The sequence below is a fragment of the Apteryx rowi genome, unplaced genomic scaffold (genome assembly GCF_003343035.1).
Source record: "Apteryx rowi isolate R43461 unplaced genomic scaffold, aptRow1 scaffold_959, whole genome shotgun sequence".
Taxonomy (NCBI): Eukaryota; Metazoa; Chordata; class Aves; order Apterygiformes; family Apterygidae; genus Apteryx; species Apteryx rowi.
In genome coordinates, this window is record NW_020451270.1 from 149,327 (window position 1) to 166,097 (window position 16,771).

General features: G+C 40.1%; 1 protein-coding gene and 1 long non-coding RNA gene across 4 annotated transcripts; one reads left to right on the forward strand and one right to left on the reverse strand.

Annotated features, from left to right (window-relative positions):
- Positions 1-38: 38 nt before the first annotated feature.
- On the forward strand, positions 39-15,786 carry LOC112978650 (epidermal retinol dehydrogenase 2-like). Of its 3 annotated transcripts, XM_026092295.1 has the most exons (9): positions 39-289; positions 404-573; positions 4,202-4,545; positions 9,967-10,098; positions 11,040-11,139; positions 12,336-12,480; positions 13,077-13,202; positions 13,357-13,567; positions 13,731-13,810. In XM_026092295.1, the coding sequence occupies exons 3-8, from the start codon at positions 4,225-4,227 to the stop codon at positions 13,517-13,519; spliced, it is 987 nt and encodes a 328-aa protein (XP_025948080.1). In that variant the 5' UTR covers positions 39-289; positions 404-573; positions 4,202-4,224; the 3' UTR covers positions 13,520-13,567; positions 13,731-13,810. The 3 variants fall into 3 exon arrangements, with proteins under 3 accessions (XP_025948080.1, XP_025948079.1, XP_025948081.1); XM_026092294.1 differs by lacking the exon at positions 404-573; XM_026092296.1 differs by lacking the exons at positions 404-573; positions 13,357-13,567 and having other exon boundaries at positions 40-289; positions 13,731-15,786.
- On the reverse strand, positions 8,309-13,758 carry LOC112978652. Its single transcript, XR_003257955.1, has 3 exons — positions 13,724-13,758; positions 9,251-9,448; positions 8,309-9,119 (listed from the first exon to the last, which is right to left on the reverse strand). It is a non-coding gene; the product is annotated as an uncharacterized LOC112978652 (long non-coding RNA).
- Positions 15,787-16,771: the final 985 nt, after the last annotated feature.

Sequence of the window (16,771 nt, forward strand, 5' to 3'; positions counted from 1 at the left end):
CGCGGCTGCAGCGAGCCGGCCGGGCGTGAGGGCGCAGATCTCGGCAGCGCTGAGCTGGCGGCTGCCGCTGGCAACTTGTCTGCTTTTCTTTTTTTTCTTTTCCCTGATGTTATCGATTGGCTTAGCAGACAAGGTGTGACTTCCTGGAGTAGTATAGACCGCTACAAAGCAGTAAATTAGAACAGTGTAATATCTTCCGGCTATCCGGGAAGAGATTGCTGCACATAAGTACTCAGACTGTCGCTGCAGGAACATTATATTTTTGGAGGCTTGCAACCCTCCAAATATGGTGAGTCAATTCATGCCTACCTCTACCCAGGTGATTTTATGATCAACTTTTAACAGAACATAGCCTTGAGAAAAACTGAGAAACAATTTTTTGTTGTTGTTATGTTATTGTTAGGTGATCAACTTTGCCCAGCAGCTCTGAAGTGAGCCTAAGTTCTGCCCTGGTGTGTCATGAGCAATGGTAGTCTTCAGGAGAAAATCAGCTGTGAGCATCAGTACATGCACAAACAAGACTGTGCTGGCAAAATTGTCAGCAGCTGAAAAGAAATCCGCCAGATAAACCATGTAATGGTTTGATAGCTCACAACATGTAAAAGCCCTTGACATTTATGTGTGGGTGTATGCATGTTAAAGGCAACCTATGCCATCAGAAGAGTTGTTCAGACTCTGGGGTCTGATATTGTAGTTGTGCCAAAAGTATCGTTGGTCAATGCAGCTGTAAATACATCCCTGGTCACTTTGGTTGAGGAGCCAAAATCAGCCGAGTGCATTGGCTAGTTGCATTTCTCCTTGTGGGTGCTCTTATTTACAGTAGTAGCTGTAATCAGCCACGCTAATGCAGTGAGCCAGCAAGGAGCGAAGGTCTTCTGGCCCAGTTAAAGCTGAGTTAGGTGACAGACGGGTCAATGGCAATTAAGCACTCCTACGTCATTGGGGGATATGGAGTAGCTATGCTAACAGAGGGTCTCCTGTAGAATGTATCCTTAAGATGACTCTACCAACAGTAACTACATCTCTAAGCTCTGATGTACCTCAGTCATATGCAAGGCTAATACATGATTATTTTACATAATAAATTACTGATATRAAAGCTCCTCAAGTTCTTGTAGGTGTAGGTCAAATTGTGTATTATGCTCCAAAAACAACTACCTCCCTCTTTGTTCCATAGGGATTAAGGACTGTATCACACTTCCCTTTAACATCCTTATCTGCCCCAGAGATACCAATCACCTTTCACCCAAATGGAGAAAGTGTCATGTTAATTACATTAAATTAGTGTAATCAAGTTAAACTCAGCATCTGAATTTATTTTAAAGATTTGTTGCTTCTGTTTTAGGCACAACAAAGAGCTTGTGTTTCCAAAAGCYTGCTAGTTTTTTTTCTTGAATCACATGAAACTTAATATTTTTCCCTGATGAACTTTGTTTTGCTTATTTCTGTAGTAGTGCTATAGCTGTGACAGTCTACTACAGAAAATGTCAATATTAGCCCTAGAAAAATGTTACCATGCTGTCTTGGCGTTTCTTTCATTTCTCACCAGTTTTACTGTCTCTTATTTGTGCCAGAATCTAAGCACACAATCTATGTTCCATTTTAAAGGAAACTAAGAACAGAAAACACTTACCATATGACTAATCGTCTTCAAAAAGAAGTTGTTTCCCTACCCACTATGGTTTTGGTAAACATTTTTCTGTTAGCAGAATGGTTTTAAGATTTACTAATGTTACTGTCAGAAGATTTTCTGAAATGACTTGCCCTGTTTCAGTAGCTGCCTGTTCCGTTATAGAAATGGAGTTGTTTACCATGTACCAAAACCTAAGGCTAATCATATTATGTGTATATGCACATGCTAAACTTCACGAACTTTGCTCATTGTAGCAGAGATCCAGGTAACTTATCTCTTGGCACTTATCAAACATGATTGCCTGTGTACATAGATAGCAATGTTAACTAAGAGATGTGATCAAATTAGGCATGTAGTGCTAAAGGTTGAAGTGTAAACTCCAGCATGCTGTACCTTTAGCTGAGAAAGAAGATATTAATCCTTTATACTATAGTTAATCAAAGCAGGTTTTAATATGAATATTTCTTGCGTAATATTCATATACTGGGGAATAGGTAGTGTTCTTTCAATGACTTAAATGTCTGCTCAGTGTCAGACCTACTGTGATGAGCATAGGTTGCAAAGTTAAATGATACGTGAGATGGTATGATTCAAACCTGTAACATTTGCTTAATGCAGGGTGGTAAAGAGAGGGAACAGTGTGTTTACAGTTTTACAGTGTGTTTCTAAACAAAATACTTTGAAGGAGAGCCTGCTTTTGCAATTGAACAGTAATGGTAGTATTGGTAATTGAAAAGCTAGTGACAATATTGGTGAAAACCAGTAATTTACCCAGTGTATTTTGGAGTCTTATAAAAACATATTGTATTCTGAAGTTCCTTAAACTGGTAGCTTTTAAACAAGGTTGAGACTGTGCCTTGATCTGCATATGATTTCTTGATAACAAGGACCCACTGCAAGCAAAAAATTGTGGCCTTAAAGGAAGATTTCTTTTTTTTTTTCCCTGAGCTTAAATAATTGCCTAAACTACTAGTTTATGAGCACTAGAATTGATTGCCATCAGTTCTGATTTGGGATTGCTATGCATTTCTGCTTTAGATGCTTAAGGTGTAACACTCAATCTTTTTTTTAAGAGATGTCCATGCTCTGTCAGAGCAGAGGTGGAAACCCATGATCACAGAATCACAGAAGGGTTGAGGCTAGAAGGGACCTCTGGAGATCATCTAGTCCAAAGCCCTGCTCAAGCAGGATCACCTAGAGCACATTTGCAAGGATTTTGTCCAGACAACTTTTGAATATCTCCAAGGATGGAGACTCCACAGCCTCTCTGGGCAACCTCTTCCAGTGCTCTGTCACCGTCACAGGAAAGAAGGGTTTTTTTCTCATGTTCAGATGGAACTTCTTGTGTTTCAGTCTGTGCCTGTTGCCTCTTGTCCTATCACTGGGCATCACTGAAGAGTCTGGCCCCATCCTCTTGACACCTTCCCTTCAGATACTTGTACACRTTGATAAGATCTCCTCTCAGCCTTCTCTTCTCTAGGCTAAACAGGCCCAGCTCTCTCAGCCTCTCCTCATAAGAGAGATGCTCCAGTCCCCTAATCATCTTTGTAGCCCTTCGCTGGACTTGCTCCAGTAGTGCCACATCCCTCTTGTACTGGGGAGCCCAGAACTGGACGCAGTACTCCAGATGTGGCCTCACCAGGGCTGAGGAGAGGGGGAGAATCACCTCCCTCGACCTGCTGGCAACACTCTTCCTGATGCACCCCAGGATACCATTGGCCTTCTTGGCCACAAGGGCACATTGCTGCCTCATGCTTAACTTGGTGTCCACCAGCACTCCCAGGTCCTTCTCCRCAGAGCTGCTTTCCAGCAGGTCAACCCCCARCCTGTACTGGTGCATGGGGTTATTCCTCCCCAGGTGCAGGACCCTGCACTTGCCTTTGTTGAACTTCAGGAGGTTCCTCTCCGCCCACCTCTCCAGCCTCTCCAGGTCTCTCTGAATGGCAGCACAGCCCTCTGGTGTATCCGCCACTCCTCCCAGTTTGGTATCATCAGCAAACTTGCTGAGGGTGCACTCTGTGCCTTCATCCAGGTCATTGATGAAGAAGTTGAACAAGACTGGACCCAGTACTGACCCCTGGGGGACACCGCTAGCTACAGGCCTCCAACTAGACTCTGCACCACTGATCACAACCCTCTGAGCTCTGCCATTCAGCCAGTTCTCAATCCACCTCACTGTCTGCTCGTCTATCCTGCACTTCCTGAGCTTGTCTATGAGGATGTTATGGGAGACAGTGTCAAAAGTCTTGCTGATGTGAGTTAGGAGTGGTAGATTTTTAAAGCAGATGACTGGAGGTCTTTCTTGCCTCTGCCAAATGGTAAATCAATTCTGTGCTGCATTCTGAAGGAGAGTGGGAACGTCCTGCAGGCAAGACAATATGGCAAAAAGGCAAATGGGCCAGACATGCAGATGCAAGTCCATGTGTTTTTGAAGCACTTAACACTCAGAAGGAGGACAGAGAGAATATTTAGACTGGAACTGAAAATGCCTTTCAGTTCTAAAACACTAATGTTTACATTGTCTTTCTTTATGGTTTATTCTATYTGGTAAATATTTTCCATTATCAGGTATCTGACGAAATAGCCTCAAGATGAACTTCTTCCTGGAGATGCTTAAAGTTATTGGACTTTCATTTTATTACCTGTTGGAGTCACTAGTGTTCTTGATTGTGCCTAAGCGGAAGAAGAATGTTGAAGGTGAAATAGTATTAATAACAGGAGCAGGAAGTGGAATCGGAAGACTTTTATCTGTAAAATTTGCCCGCCTTGGAGCCACACTGGTTCTTTGGGACATTAATCAAGAGGGGCTCAAGGAAACAAGTAGACTGGCCAAAGAAAATGGGGCAGTAAGAGTACAGTCTTACATCTGTGACTGCAGCAAAAGGCAGGAAGTCTACAGAGTAGCAGATCAGGTAAAGTACTTCATCTGGGACTCTGATACTGTTCTGAAATTTGTGTGCATGCATGTGTGTATGATGTGTGGTAAGTTTGAGAGACTTCAAAGTAATGTCAAAGTAATGGGTTAAAGTTAATTGGTTCTGAATTTATTGCATATGCTACCTATTTTAAGAATGTTGTTTTCTAGAGTTTTCTTTCATACCTCTGTTCCTTTAAAAGAAAAAAAATTCTCTCTCTCTCTCTCTCTCTCTCTCTCTCTCTCTCTCTCTCTCTCTCTAACTGATTAGCTTCCCTGATTAGTTTAGTTACTGAGCAAGTACTTGGTGAAGTGCAGAAAGTCAATTTATTGAAGTTAATGAAGTAGTTCAAGTTCTGGCAACCTTCTATAAAAATAAACCATAAAGGCCATACCTCATAAAAAGGATTAACCACTTAGGCAAATTTAGACTAACTCCATCAATGAATTTTGTAGATGCATTTTAATAAGTATCTCTCGAAGGCTTAAATATTTCTTGCTTTCCTTTTTGAAGCACTTTAGAAATAAAGCATATGGTTATATATTTTGGGTAGACTAGTAGATATGCCAAAAGCTAAAATTGCTCAGTTTCCATTATAACAACCTATTCTCATTTGCTTAAAATATTGCTAAGCTTAACTGTTGGACTAGAAAGTTTCCACAGTGAGTGTTTGCCTCAGGATGAATTTTTTGCTTTTTTGCTTTTTTGCTTTTTTGCTTTTTTGCTTTTTTGCTTTTTTGCTTTTTTGCTTTTTTGCTTTTTTGCTTTTTTGCTTTTTTGCTTTTTTGCTTTTTTGCTTTTTTGCTTTTTTGCTTTTTTGCTWGAAAAAAGTTCAGATGTCTTTGGGAACATCTGTTGGCTGAAACAATGTTTCTATTCTGTCCTCTTCAGTGCTGTTCAAGAAGGTCTAGTGCTCTGCATTTTTCTGTCTGTATGAGAATCACCATAAAACAAACTTTCTGACAGGTGAAGTTTGCATGTGACCTGCAGCTTGTTAGAGGCTGCTACTATTGTCCTTGGATTCTGATAATGGTCATCACGCTTGCTCTGTCCTGCAGCTCCTTTATGCTGGTTAAGTTACACATCTTCTGTTTCAGTAGAGCAATTGTATATGTTTCACCGCAGGCCTCTAGACTTCCTGCTGAACTGGGAGAAGGAAGAGTGGTAGTGCAAAGGGCTCAAGATGATGGAAACTAACCTTCAGTTTTGAGGACTCAAGGGCTGGTGCTTGGGTCTCAAGGAGAAGGTGGAGAGCAAAACTTTATTTGATCAAACATAAAAGGGAAAAGAGGATGTGGATATGCATATGATATGGATTAGGGATGATAAAAACAAGAGGGAGTTTGGAGTGAGGAAGTGGCAAGAAGGTCTGTAACTGGTCAGTGCAGGATTCCTGACTTAAGCTATTCTGGGAACTGAAACTATTCCCAGTGACTATTCTAGTCCCTGGGAAAATCCATGGATAAATCAATTCTCTGGCTGATCTATGTAGAAGAAAATGTCCAACTACTGTTTCAGAAATGTTGTGTCCTGCTGACAGCTGATGCAGAGTCAACTGACACCTTCCCTATCTAACTAGTAAAAATAAGACCTTAATATTAGCTAGTGCTTGATGACACTGTTTTAGTACAGTATAGTAGATTTTGGTTCATAGTGTGCTGAGTCAGCCTTTACAAGATGAGGCAAAACAGTTTGAGTCTGAGGGTTTTTTCTTGTGATTCAGCTGTACACAATGACTTAGAGTTTTGCAAGATTATAGTGAACTAAATTCATACAGGCAGGACAGGATATTGTTGAAAACTTTGTGCCCAGCAAAACAGACCTACAGCCAAAATGAAATGAACATGAACTTAGAAATACCCACTTTTGGTACTTCATCAGCCACACAGAGGATATGATCCCTTAACATTCAGGGACTAGAAAAGTTATTTCAGTAAGAAGAAAACCCCAAAGCCCTGGCCATGTGGTGTCCTTGTTCCCTTCCTGTACCAACAGCATGAAGGAAAGCTTATGGCTATTAAAAGCTATACCTTAAAGCTTATTTATAAAGTCCCCCTTCCAGAAGCACCCCACCCCCAAAAGAAATGCAGCCTTCTCCCAGCCACTGAGCCTTCCCTAGAATAACTTTCAGGCTCTAGGGCTCTGAAAGAGGAAGGTAACTCTTTCATGATTTTTGATCTCCTACTTGTGAGGAAACAGAAGCCTCTTCCTCATTATCAAGTTGCAGAATTGCATCTGGGCTCACATTTACTTCCAGGATCTGTCTTGCACTTTACTGGTTTGCTTATGCACTGCTTTTGCTTGTTTGTTATTCAAGGTGTCAGTTTGCAGCCAGCTTTCTACTTTTCTAGGAACTCTCTTTACTGTTGCCCCTATGCACATCAGAAATACATTTCCCAGTGATATTTCATACAGCACTTGTTTCTACCCCTTCCAGCCAGTTATGGAAGGGGAAGGGAGGGAAACATTGTCTTGGTTCTTTGGAAGCAGACACCTTGGGATGCTGTTTGGGAATCACGGTAATCACTCACTAGCAAACTTCTGTTTACAAGGCATAAATACATATGTGAAAACAATCAGGAAACAGTACTCATGCTTAGAAAAGATGCTTAACAGGATCAGCTGTTTGTTTTAGGCCTGTGTAAGGTAAACGTTGTGAAAACACCTGGAACACATTTTCTTACACTGTACAATGGAGAGATTTAAGGTTCTGCAAGGTCAGCATTATCTGCACCTTACTAGCTAGGGAAAAGATTTTCCATGCTTGGCTTCAAGGTGGGATGTGGGAGCCTGGGCTAGCTGTCTTAGCTCTCTGCACTGTGCACAGCAAGAGCTGAGAGGAGAAGAAAGGAGTTAAAATGGTTAGTTTGCTGAGCAAGGAGCTGCCACATCTAGTTTCTTGGAAAGTAGCATGAACAGAAGTGTCATAAAGCCAGAGGTATCTGTCTGGGTTGTAAGAAGGCACTTGAATCTGCTTTGAGTTCTATCCAAGGTGTGAATATTTTCTGGAAAGCTGGGTAGAAACAGCTGTCTTTAAACATAGGGGAGGGTAGAGGTCATTCAAGTTTTTTTCACTAGTTAGAACTGGAGCAATCAAGTTTTTTTTGTTCCTTCCCCTCTTCTGACAGTGTCTTCATCTCCTCCATCTAACCTGAATATCCCAATAGCCAAGTTATAAACTGTGTGCACCACATAGCCCCACCTCTGTTCGTGCTTATGTGCACAAAAGGAGCATAAGAGAAGTACCTGCGTAAACAGTTGTTTGCCCCAAAGGGTAAGGCTGGGATACTGGTCCAGGCTTCTAGGATTACTAAATCATCTGACATGAGGCAATACTAATGCGCCTTTTATTAATGATTACATGTATGTTTCTGAACTCATACTGTTTTGAATGTRTGATGCATTTCATGCTCCGGTGGTGACTGGAACAACTTGTCTAAGGCTGCCTGTAGAGATCATATGGGCTACTTCAGAAATATTTAAGTTGTTACATAATAACTTTTTGAGAGGGAAATAGAAAGAAAAGCATATATAGGAACAATGACAAAGGTGGAGAGGGACATCTGGCTTGTGTATTCATTATAAAAATTATTCTGTATAATTCTACCAAGGCTGCTTTGCATTTTTTAAATGGTTAGCTAGCTAACAAACATAGATGAGATTGGAAAAAAGTTAAGCAAAATTAAGTTAAGCTGGAGTAAAGGATTTGTTATAAATCTTTCTTTAATTCTTTACTGTTATACAGGCTACGCTACCCAGTTCTGCCTGTGCTTTCTTTAGTCACTGTATTCACCTAACATAGGAAATACCGTTAAGAAATGAGGTTCTGTGGTCTGGAGCTTTGTGGCTAGATGGCATAGGAAGAATATGTTTCCATAAACTAGCTAAGCACGTATGCTGATCATGCTTGATCTGGAAATCACAGATAAAACAACAATAAGAGAACTTGTTTTCTGTTTCCAGAATAGCTTAATGAGCTGTACTTCAAATACGGCGTTAAAAATATTCTCATTCTCCTTTCATGAAAGCTGGTGCAGTATCTTGATCATATTAGAGGGCTTATAATTATCCTCTCAAATGAGCCTGCCCGGAAGTTATCATTCTGGAGCTGAAATGAAAACTATACTTCCTCTTACTGAACTAAATGTATAGAGATTATTCTTTAGCTAACTTAAGTTCTGGGAACCATCTCAAAGATTCTGGTACAGTGTTAGAATCAAAGCAAATATACGAGGAAAAAAAGCTTCTGCACCATATCCTGCTCCAGAAAGCTCGTAAGATTTCTGCCTTCTGTTGATACACGTGTCATTTTAAGAACTCCGTCACCTTAACTGTAGGTACACAAACAAAATCTTTTATTCAGAAGCCCAAAGCTTTTGTTTAATTTTTATGACACACTCCTGAACTTCAGTTTTCTCACTTCCTGTGTTGTCTTGAGAGCTAATATAAATGGAACCATGGTGTTCTTTCAAGGGATTGTCGTGAAATATAAACTTGTATAAAAACTTACTTGGTAAGAGAACCTTTTAAAAGTTCCTGACCTATAAAGCTGCTTGCAGTAATCAAGATACCTGAATAAAGAAAAAGGTTGTAAGAAGAAATTGCTCTATGAAGGGCCACTATGTAATACATGTTAGTGTTTAAAGACTGTAGTCAAGAGAAAAAGAACATGTGGAAAACAGCACAAAGCATCTTGAGGTACCTGGACTATTAAGATGCCGTTAAGTGGCTGCTCCTCTGTGCAGTGGGAGAGATGATTTCGTGGGCTCTTGAGACACAAGCAATCAATGCTACTAACAGGAAATCCAGTTTTCCTTCTGCTCATCAGAAGACTCAAGTGCTGTGCAAGCTGACTGTGGTCCAGAAGTTGTATAGTTGCATTGCTTTTTGACCCAAGGAACTGTGTGGAAAATGTAAAAGGATTTGAGTGTAATGTAGCTAGATACTACAGCCCTCACTTAGATTTGAGGTACGTGCTTCTGTTGGAACTACCTTGAGGATCTCTGCGCTATGCTTCACAGCACGACATAGAAATAATCCTAAGTACAGAATGGCTCATTGGTTTTAAAATGGTTTTACTGTAGCAAAATGCTTCTTGTTTTAGACAAACTCACTGCAGTAGAGACTTATATGGAAAAATCATAGCAAGAACCAGAGGTGCTGAAACCAGAAGCCTACTTGGAGCTGTGGAACTGTCAGCTCCGCATCCCCAAAAATGTCCAGGTCCTAGCTCAGCTCTAAAAAGAGACATCAGGATAGAATGTGGGAGAACCAGGGCTATTTGGATCCATAACAAGCCTAATAAAATTTTAACTTAATTAAAACCTGCAATATTTATATTTCTTTTATTTTCATAAGAAAAACTTGGAAAGTGCATTTTATATATAGTGCATGACATCTTGTGGCTTTTTGTTTTAGGTTAAAAAAGAAGTTGGTGATGTTAGCATCCTAATCAACAATGCTGGTATTGTAACTGGAAAGAGGTTTATTGAGTCTCCAGATTCTCTTGTGGAAAAAACCATGGAGGTGAACATAATGGCACACTTTTGGGTAATACATGTACTTATTCATACTTATTTATTATTTACCCTTTTAACATGTTTTCAGGGTTAATTTTGCCTTTTGGAATTGAGGAAAATATGGAAGGGTATATAGCTCCTTATAAGCTCAGTCAGAAATGATACAAAAAACTATTTTCCATGACTGTGAGCCCATGAAATAAAGGGTGGAAGAAAGGATCCTTTAGGAACTTCTGGGTAGTAGGTAGGTGGAAGCAAAACTGTTAGTATTTGGAAATGCTTTTAAGAATTGAAGCTTATATTCTGCTAAATCCTGTAGTTATTGTGCTATACCCCTTGGTATTAATATCATGCAGGCCTAGCCTAGAAGTTGCTACTCTAGTAACAGAGAAGTGTCAATCCTGTCTTTGTTCTAGTTACTTTGTGGTTATGATAGTTTCAGTAAGAAATACCGCATGTTCAGATAATGCTTTTATACTAATTAAGTGGGACTTGGTCCAAAATGAGTAACTTGATGTGCTTTTTCCTCCTTTCAAAGAAGATGGGTCATCTATGTTATGTTTTTCTTATAAAGAACTGCAAAGGAGATGTTAAAACATGCTTCGGGTTGATTTAAAATCAAGAAGATTAAATTATTAGGAGAAAGAGGAAATTCAGATTTTTCKGTTTGCTATTTAACTCCTGTTTGAAACACTACAGTGCTGAGCTTTGAAGTGAAAGAAATCTACCAGCTAGCTGAAGCTATATCTGTCTAGGTGATAAGGATAAACTGGTATTGGTGGGGCCTTGAAGGTCCCAGCTTAGCAGATGACAGAGCTGAAACAATGAATTCCTATTTTTTTCTCCCTTGCATGATAGGGGGAAAAAAAATCTTAAATTGCAAGCAGGATTCCTTCTAAAATATCTTCAAAATATTAGAACATGTAGCTTTTTGAGTAAAATGTTTCATTGCAACTCTGACTTACTCTGCAGACTTGCAAAGCCTTCCTCCCAGCAATGATGGCCTCTAACCATGGACACTTGGTTAGTATTGCAAGCTCAGCAGGACTCATTGGAGTCAATCGTCTTACAGGTTAGTGTAATAAAGCTAATGCTTGTTTAGACAATTTACCTATTTATCTGGCTTAAACTCAGTGAACTACGCTCACCTGCTCCCCCTTCTCCCTCCCCCCCATCCCCCAAATTCTGAGTTTCTGGATCATTGTATGCAGGTAAAGGAAATGGTCATACTTTCAAACCACTTAAATAGATCATTCCTTTCAAATGATTTCAGATACTCAGCACTGCTGTGAAGCAGGCTTTTCTGCTAAGGTAGCTAGAGGATCTAGGAGCTTCATATAGACATTTAGAAACTGAAAAACTCAATGCTGTAAAGTTAACCTGCAGGTGGGGAAGAGATTGCTTTTTTTTTTTTTTTTTTTTTNGCAAGCATGTTCTCAGTTTAAGTGAGGCCCTGTACAAGCTCCTCTAACTGAAATAAATACTAAAATCTAGATGTTGTACAGTGGCAGATGTGTGACGGCTTATTTTGCATCCTCTGGCTCTTGGAAATGCATTTAAGAGAATCCATACAGTGACAGAAAATAAAGTGTTGAGGTTAGGATGAACTGAGAAGAAATTCTAGGAAAATGTGTGTAAAGGGGGAGCAGTATGAAATAAGGTAGCATAGCAATGAAAGAAATCTAGCTATATTATTTTCAAGGCAGTGATAATGAAGACAAATGGAGTTGCAAGTTGAAACTAGATTACAGAGAGCCTTGAAAGCTTGGGTTTGATGCAGTAAATAAGAAGCTAGTGCTGGATTCAAAGGTAAAGTCCAATATGAAAAGATCTCATATGCTATTTTTCAGCAGAGAGTGGAAAGGTGATAGCAGGGATATGAAGAGAAACCTTCTGTCTGCCAGTATGTAATAACAATTAACTTAAGAGAGAGAAAGTAAAAGAACAAACCACATCAAGTTTGAGTATACTCTAACCACAAAAATGGTCCTTGCTCTGTTGTAAAGTACTTTATTACCAGACAGTAGTTTTGTGCAGATACTATGTGTATATCATTTGTATGTCATGGTGCTGCTGTTCTATATCACAGCTGCTGTGGATGCTCAGTTTACTCTTATTAGAGCATAGTTTTGTCCTTTTCTTCTTTGTCAAAAACTGTTGCTGCTCCTATGAAGTTCTTCAGTGGTAAGACCCACTGACACTAGTTAGTAAGGTTTAATTAGTAAATGAAAATGTTTAACTGCAATTAATGTTTTACTTATTTTACAGATTACTGTGCAAGTAAATTTGCAGCAACTGGGTTTGCAGAGTCAATTAGCTTAGAGATGAGAGATCTGGGAAAGACTGGTATTAAAACCACAAYTGTGTGTCCTTACTTCATAAACACAGGAATGTTTGATGGCTGTAAAACCAAGTGAGTAAGCTTTTGTGAGGTTTTTATGCAACTTGCATGTTTAGTGTGCTACATGGTCATATTTCCTTTATGGAACTTGTAGGATTGACCTTGCTCTGCTTGCATTATTTTTAGGGTCTCACATGGATATCAGTTCTGCTATACAATGATAGGGCAACTTAAATGTCAAAACCCTTGGTACCTAGCAATTCATTTAAATTGAAACATGAAACGTAATCAGTGTCCTTTCTCACAGTCCTTTCCTCTGCAGAAGCCAAATGCTCCTGTTGCCCTCCTTGTTTTCTAAACCCCCATTCAGCTCCTGAAATCAGTGGCATAGCTCTGCTCAGTATGCTTATATAATTACAAAACTGAGGAGCAAAATAAAAGCCTAGTGTATCTTAATAGGAGGACTATGTGGATTTGCCTTGTGAGAGATGATGAAAAGTGAAAATGACAGTGGCCCCTTACTCTCTTCAGGCTAATGTAATGAAGATTCTTCTCTTCATAGGATTTATTTCTTCTTTTAATTAAATATCTGCAAAATTGAGACTTTTAAAATTAAAATTTGAATCCAAAACAGCTTGTATTGTAATTGCAAATGCCTTCTCTTCCAGGTGGCCACGTCTGCTTCCCATTCTAGAGCCAGAGTATGTAGCTGAAAAGATAGTCACTGCTATTCGACAGAACCAAGAAATTCTGATTTTACCACGCAGTCTGTATTTCTTTTTTGCTTTGAAAAAGTAAGATTCTCTCCTTTCTTCTTTTCCTCTCCTTTTTTCTTCCCTGTCAAATGATGTTTCAGCTACATGTCTGACCAAAAATGTAAGCTATACTTGACAGTATGAATTTTTAGTAAGTTCTGCATGCTTCTGGAGTTTTCTTCTTGGTTTCCAGGGGGTTCCTCCTACCCTTAGACCACAGAACAGTTACAGAAATACCTACCTGTGACTTTCTGACTCCATCTGGGTGCAATTTTGCTGTGGGCTGTGCTGATTGGGTCTACTCCACACTAACTGCAGATCTGGTCTCTCTTGCCCCATCCTTGGTGCACTTCTGACTCTTGCAAGCCAGGTTGGGGAACTGATCTAACAACTAAGGCTGCAAAGTGAGTGTAATAGATATTTTGAGAACTAATGGTACTCTAGAATAGCGGGTATATTTTCTTAATTGTTGGCCAGGTAAAATGATTTATGTGGTAAAACTGCACAACTCTTCTGATGTCTGGTTTTGTTTTGTTTTCTTCCTCCTCCCACTCTCTTACCTTACAGTCTGCTACCAGTGAAAGTAAGTGTTCTCCTTGGAGACTTTGCTGGAGCCCTCCACTTCATGGATTCCTTCAGAGGTCGAGTGAAGAAGGACTGAAAATAGTGCAAGAATCAAATATCAGCAACTCTGAAGTGAACTGTGTTGGGGTGGTGGTGGGAAAGGCGTGCTTAAGCTGTGGACTTAAGGTGCCTCACTTTGTTAGTAACAATTTTTAAGGAAGTTGCTTTTCAATTAGCTCTTAATCAACAGCTTTGACACAAACTGATTTTTTTTTTCTTTTTTAATCCAGTGAAATAATTTCTTTTCACCTCATTGTGGAAAAACATTAATTGAAATGAGTTACCTTGGTGATGTTTGTTATAATACCTTAAATAAGTATCTGCATCACAAACTGATAATTGGCACTTTTGTGGGGAGATTGGGCCAAGAAACCACATGCCAGTTGGCAGGCCTTCAGCAAAGCCTCTAGTGGATATGATCCGTCAGTGTCACTCACTTGACCATAAGGAGGGGCTACACTGAAGCTGTTACAATTCTGTGGTAAACTGAGGAATTCAAGAGCTTCCTGAAACAACAGATTCTAAAATTCAAGTTGCAACAAATGGAAGCTTTGTGAAATGAAAATATTTGCTGCGTTGGTGCATAACCAGTAAAATGCATTAATTTTTGACGGTGTCTGAGGACTCAGATGACTGAATGTCTGGAGGGAAAAAAATGAATGTAAACGATGCATTTGTGCTACTAATGTACTTTTTGTCTAATTTATTTTTAAAGCTAATACTATGTCTACAGCTGTATAGTAGGACAAAGTCTTTAAGTGCAATATTCTAAGAACAAATTTAAATTTTCCACTCCTAAGCAAAATACACCACTTATACAGCACAAAACTGGCAATTCTAGGTGGGCTATCAGACATCTTGCCAGGTAAGACAACAAGCTACTAAAAGCAAAGGTATTACATAGCATAATCAGGGCTGCTTCTGGGATTATTTCAGACAGGAATGATGCTGACAGACGTGAAGTGAATGAGATCACTACAGACAACTATAGTTTGACTAAGTGTTAAGTTTTGTGCCTCTGAATTGAGGAGATTGCCTTGCATCTACAGAGATTAGTTTTACTTCCCTTTTACTTTTGGGACCATTCACTTATTTTGGACAAATGCTGAGAAGTCCTCCCCCTCTTTGACAATGGCCACTTACTTAAAAAACTAAAAGTCCCTCTTGACTTTTGGTAAATCCAAAACAAGAAAAAGGAGGATTATGTTTTAAATGTATGCCATTTAAGCATATGCTGGTTAATCCCATCTCATGTCACAGTACTCAACTGGCAACTGGTAGTACCTGAATGGAGAAAAGGGTATGTGGGATTTTTTGTGTTTGTTTTGTTTTAATGTCTGTCTTCCATGTTGGTCTGGAGACTACCTTCATTTCCCTTGTCTATGCAGTTAGTGAGGTTTATCAGTTGGTAAAACTTTACATAGAACTATTTTACTACTGAAGAACAAGAAACACTTGAGTAAAACGAGCATGTTAATAATAGCTCTCCATATGTACATTGCACTGTTTGCTGGTAATAAAGTTGACCACTGATAACTGTTGGGTGTATCTGTCTTGCAGACTTCTCTCCCCTTCATTAATGGGATGAAGAATATACCACACCAGCTACGCTTTTCCTTTTAACTATGAAATAATAGGTGTGCAGGGTTCTGGAGCAAAGGAGGAGGGAGGCAGAGCGTGCATATGAGAAGCATGTATCAAGCTCCAGTTTCTGTGAGGGCAAGTAGCTTTCCATTCTTAGTGTCTCTGCAAATATGTTCTTTTCTGGGAAGTTCAAAGCAATGAGTCTAGTGAGACTTGTAGATTCTCACCATGTTCAAATTTGTCATACCACTAGGAGGATCTTGCCTGTTAATCTGTGCTGGAGAAGAGAAGTATATCTCCATAGGGATTTTACTACTTCACATAATCATTGATGCCAGAAGGGACCTCTGGAAGTCATTAGTCCAACTACCTTGTTCAGGACAGGGTCAGCTACACAAGGTTGCCCAGGACCATGTCCTGTTGGGTTTCAAATATTTCCAGAGATGGAGACTCCACAACCACTTTGGGAAATGTTTTCCAGTGTTTGAYCACCCTCACAGTAATTTTTTTTTTCTTATGTTTAAATGGAGTATTCTTGTTTCAGTCTGTGCCCTCTTGCTGGGTACCGCTGAGAAGAGTCTGGCTGTGTCGTCTTTACTCTCTCCCATCAGGTATTTATACACATTGAGTCTGCACCTTCTCTTCTCCAGGCTGAACAGTCCCAGCTTTCTCAGCCTCTCTTCACAGTAGGTGCTGCATTTCCTTAATCATCTTTGTGGCCCTTGGCTGGACTCACTCCAGTAGGTCCATGCCTCTCTTGTACTGGGAAGCCCAGCRCTGGATCCAGCACTCCAGATGTGGCCTCACCAGTGCTTGAGTAGAGGGGAAGGATCACCTCTTTTGACCCACTGGCCACTTTCTTCCTAATGCAGCCCAGGAGGCTCTTAGCCACAAGGGTATATTGTTAGCTCCTGTCTAACTTGTTGTCCGCCAGGACTCCCAGGTCTTTTTCTGCAAAGCTGTTTTCCAGCTAGCCAGCCCTCAGTCTGTGCTGTGTATGGCATTATTTGTCCTCAGGTACAGGACTCTGCACTTCCCTTTGAAGTTCACGAGGTTTCTGTTGGCCCATTTCTCCAGCCTGTTGAGATCATTCTGAGTGGCAGCACAACCATCTGGCATATCAACCACTCCTCTCAATTTTGTATCATCTCAAAACTTGCTGAGGATGCACTCTGGTCCATCATCTAGGTTATTAATGGAGATGTTGGTAGTGAACCCAGGGGTATACCACTAGTGACTGGCCTCCAGCTGGACTTTGTTCCATGTTCTTGGGACAACAGTTAGACTGTGGAGAAGTAGGACCTCAGCATCTGCCTAGCATTATGTATATAAGAAGGGATTTCTGGTACAGGTATTTAAAACTTGCAACAGGGAAGAGCTCTGTGATGAAGTTGAGGTGG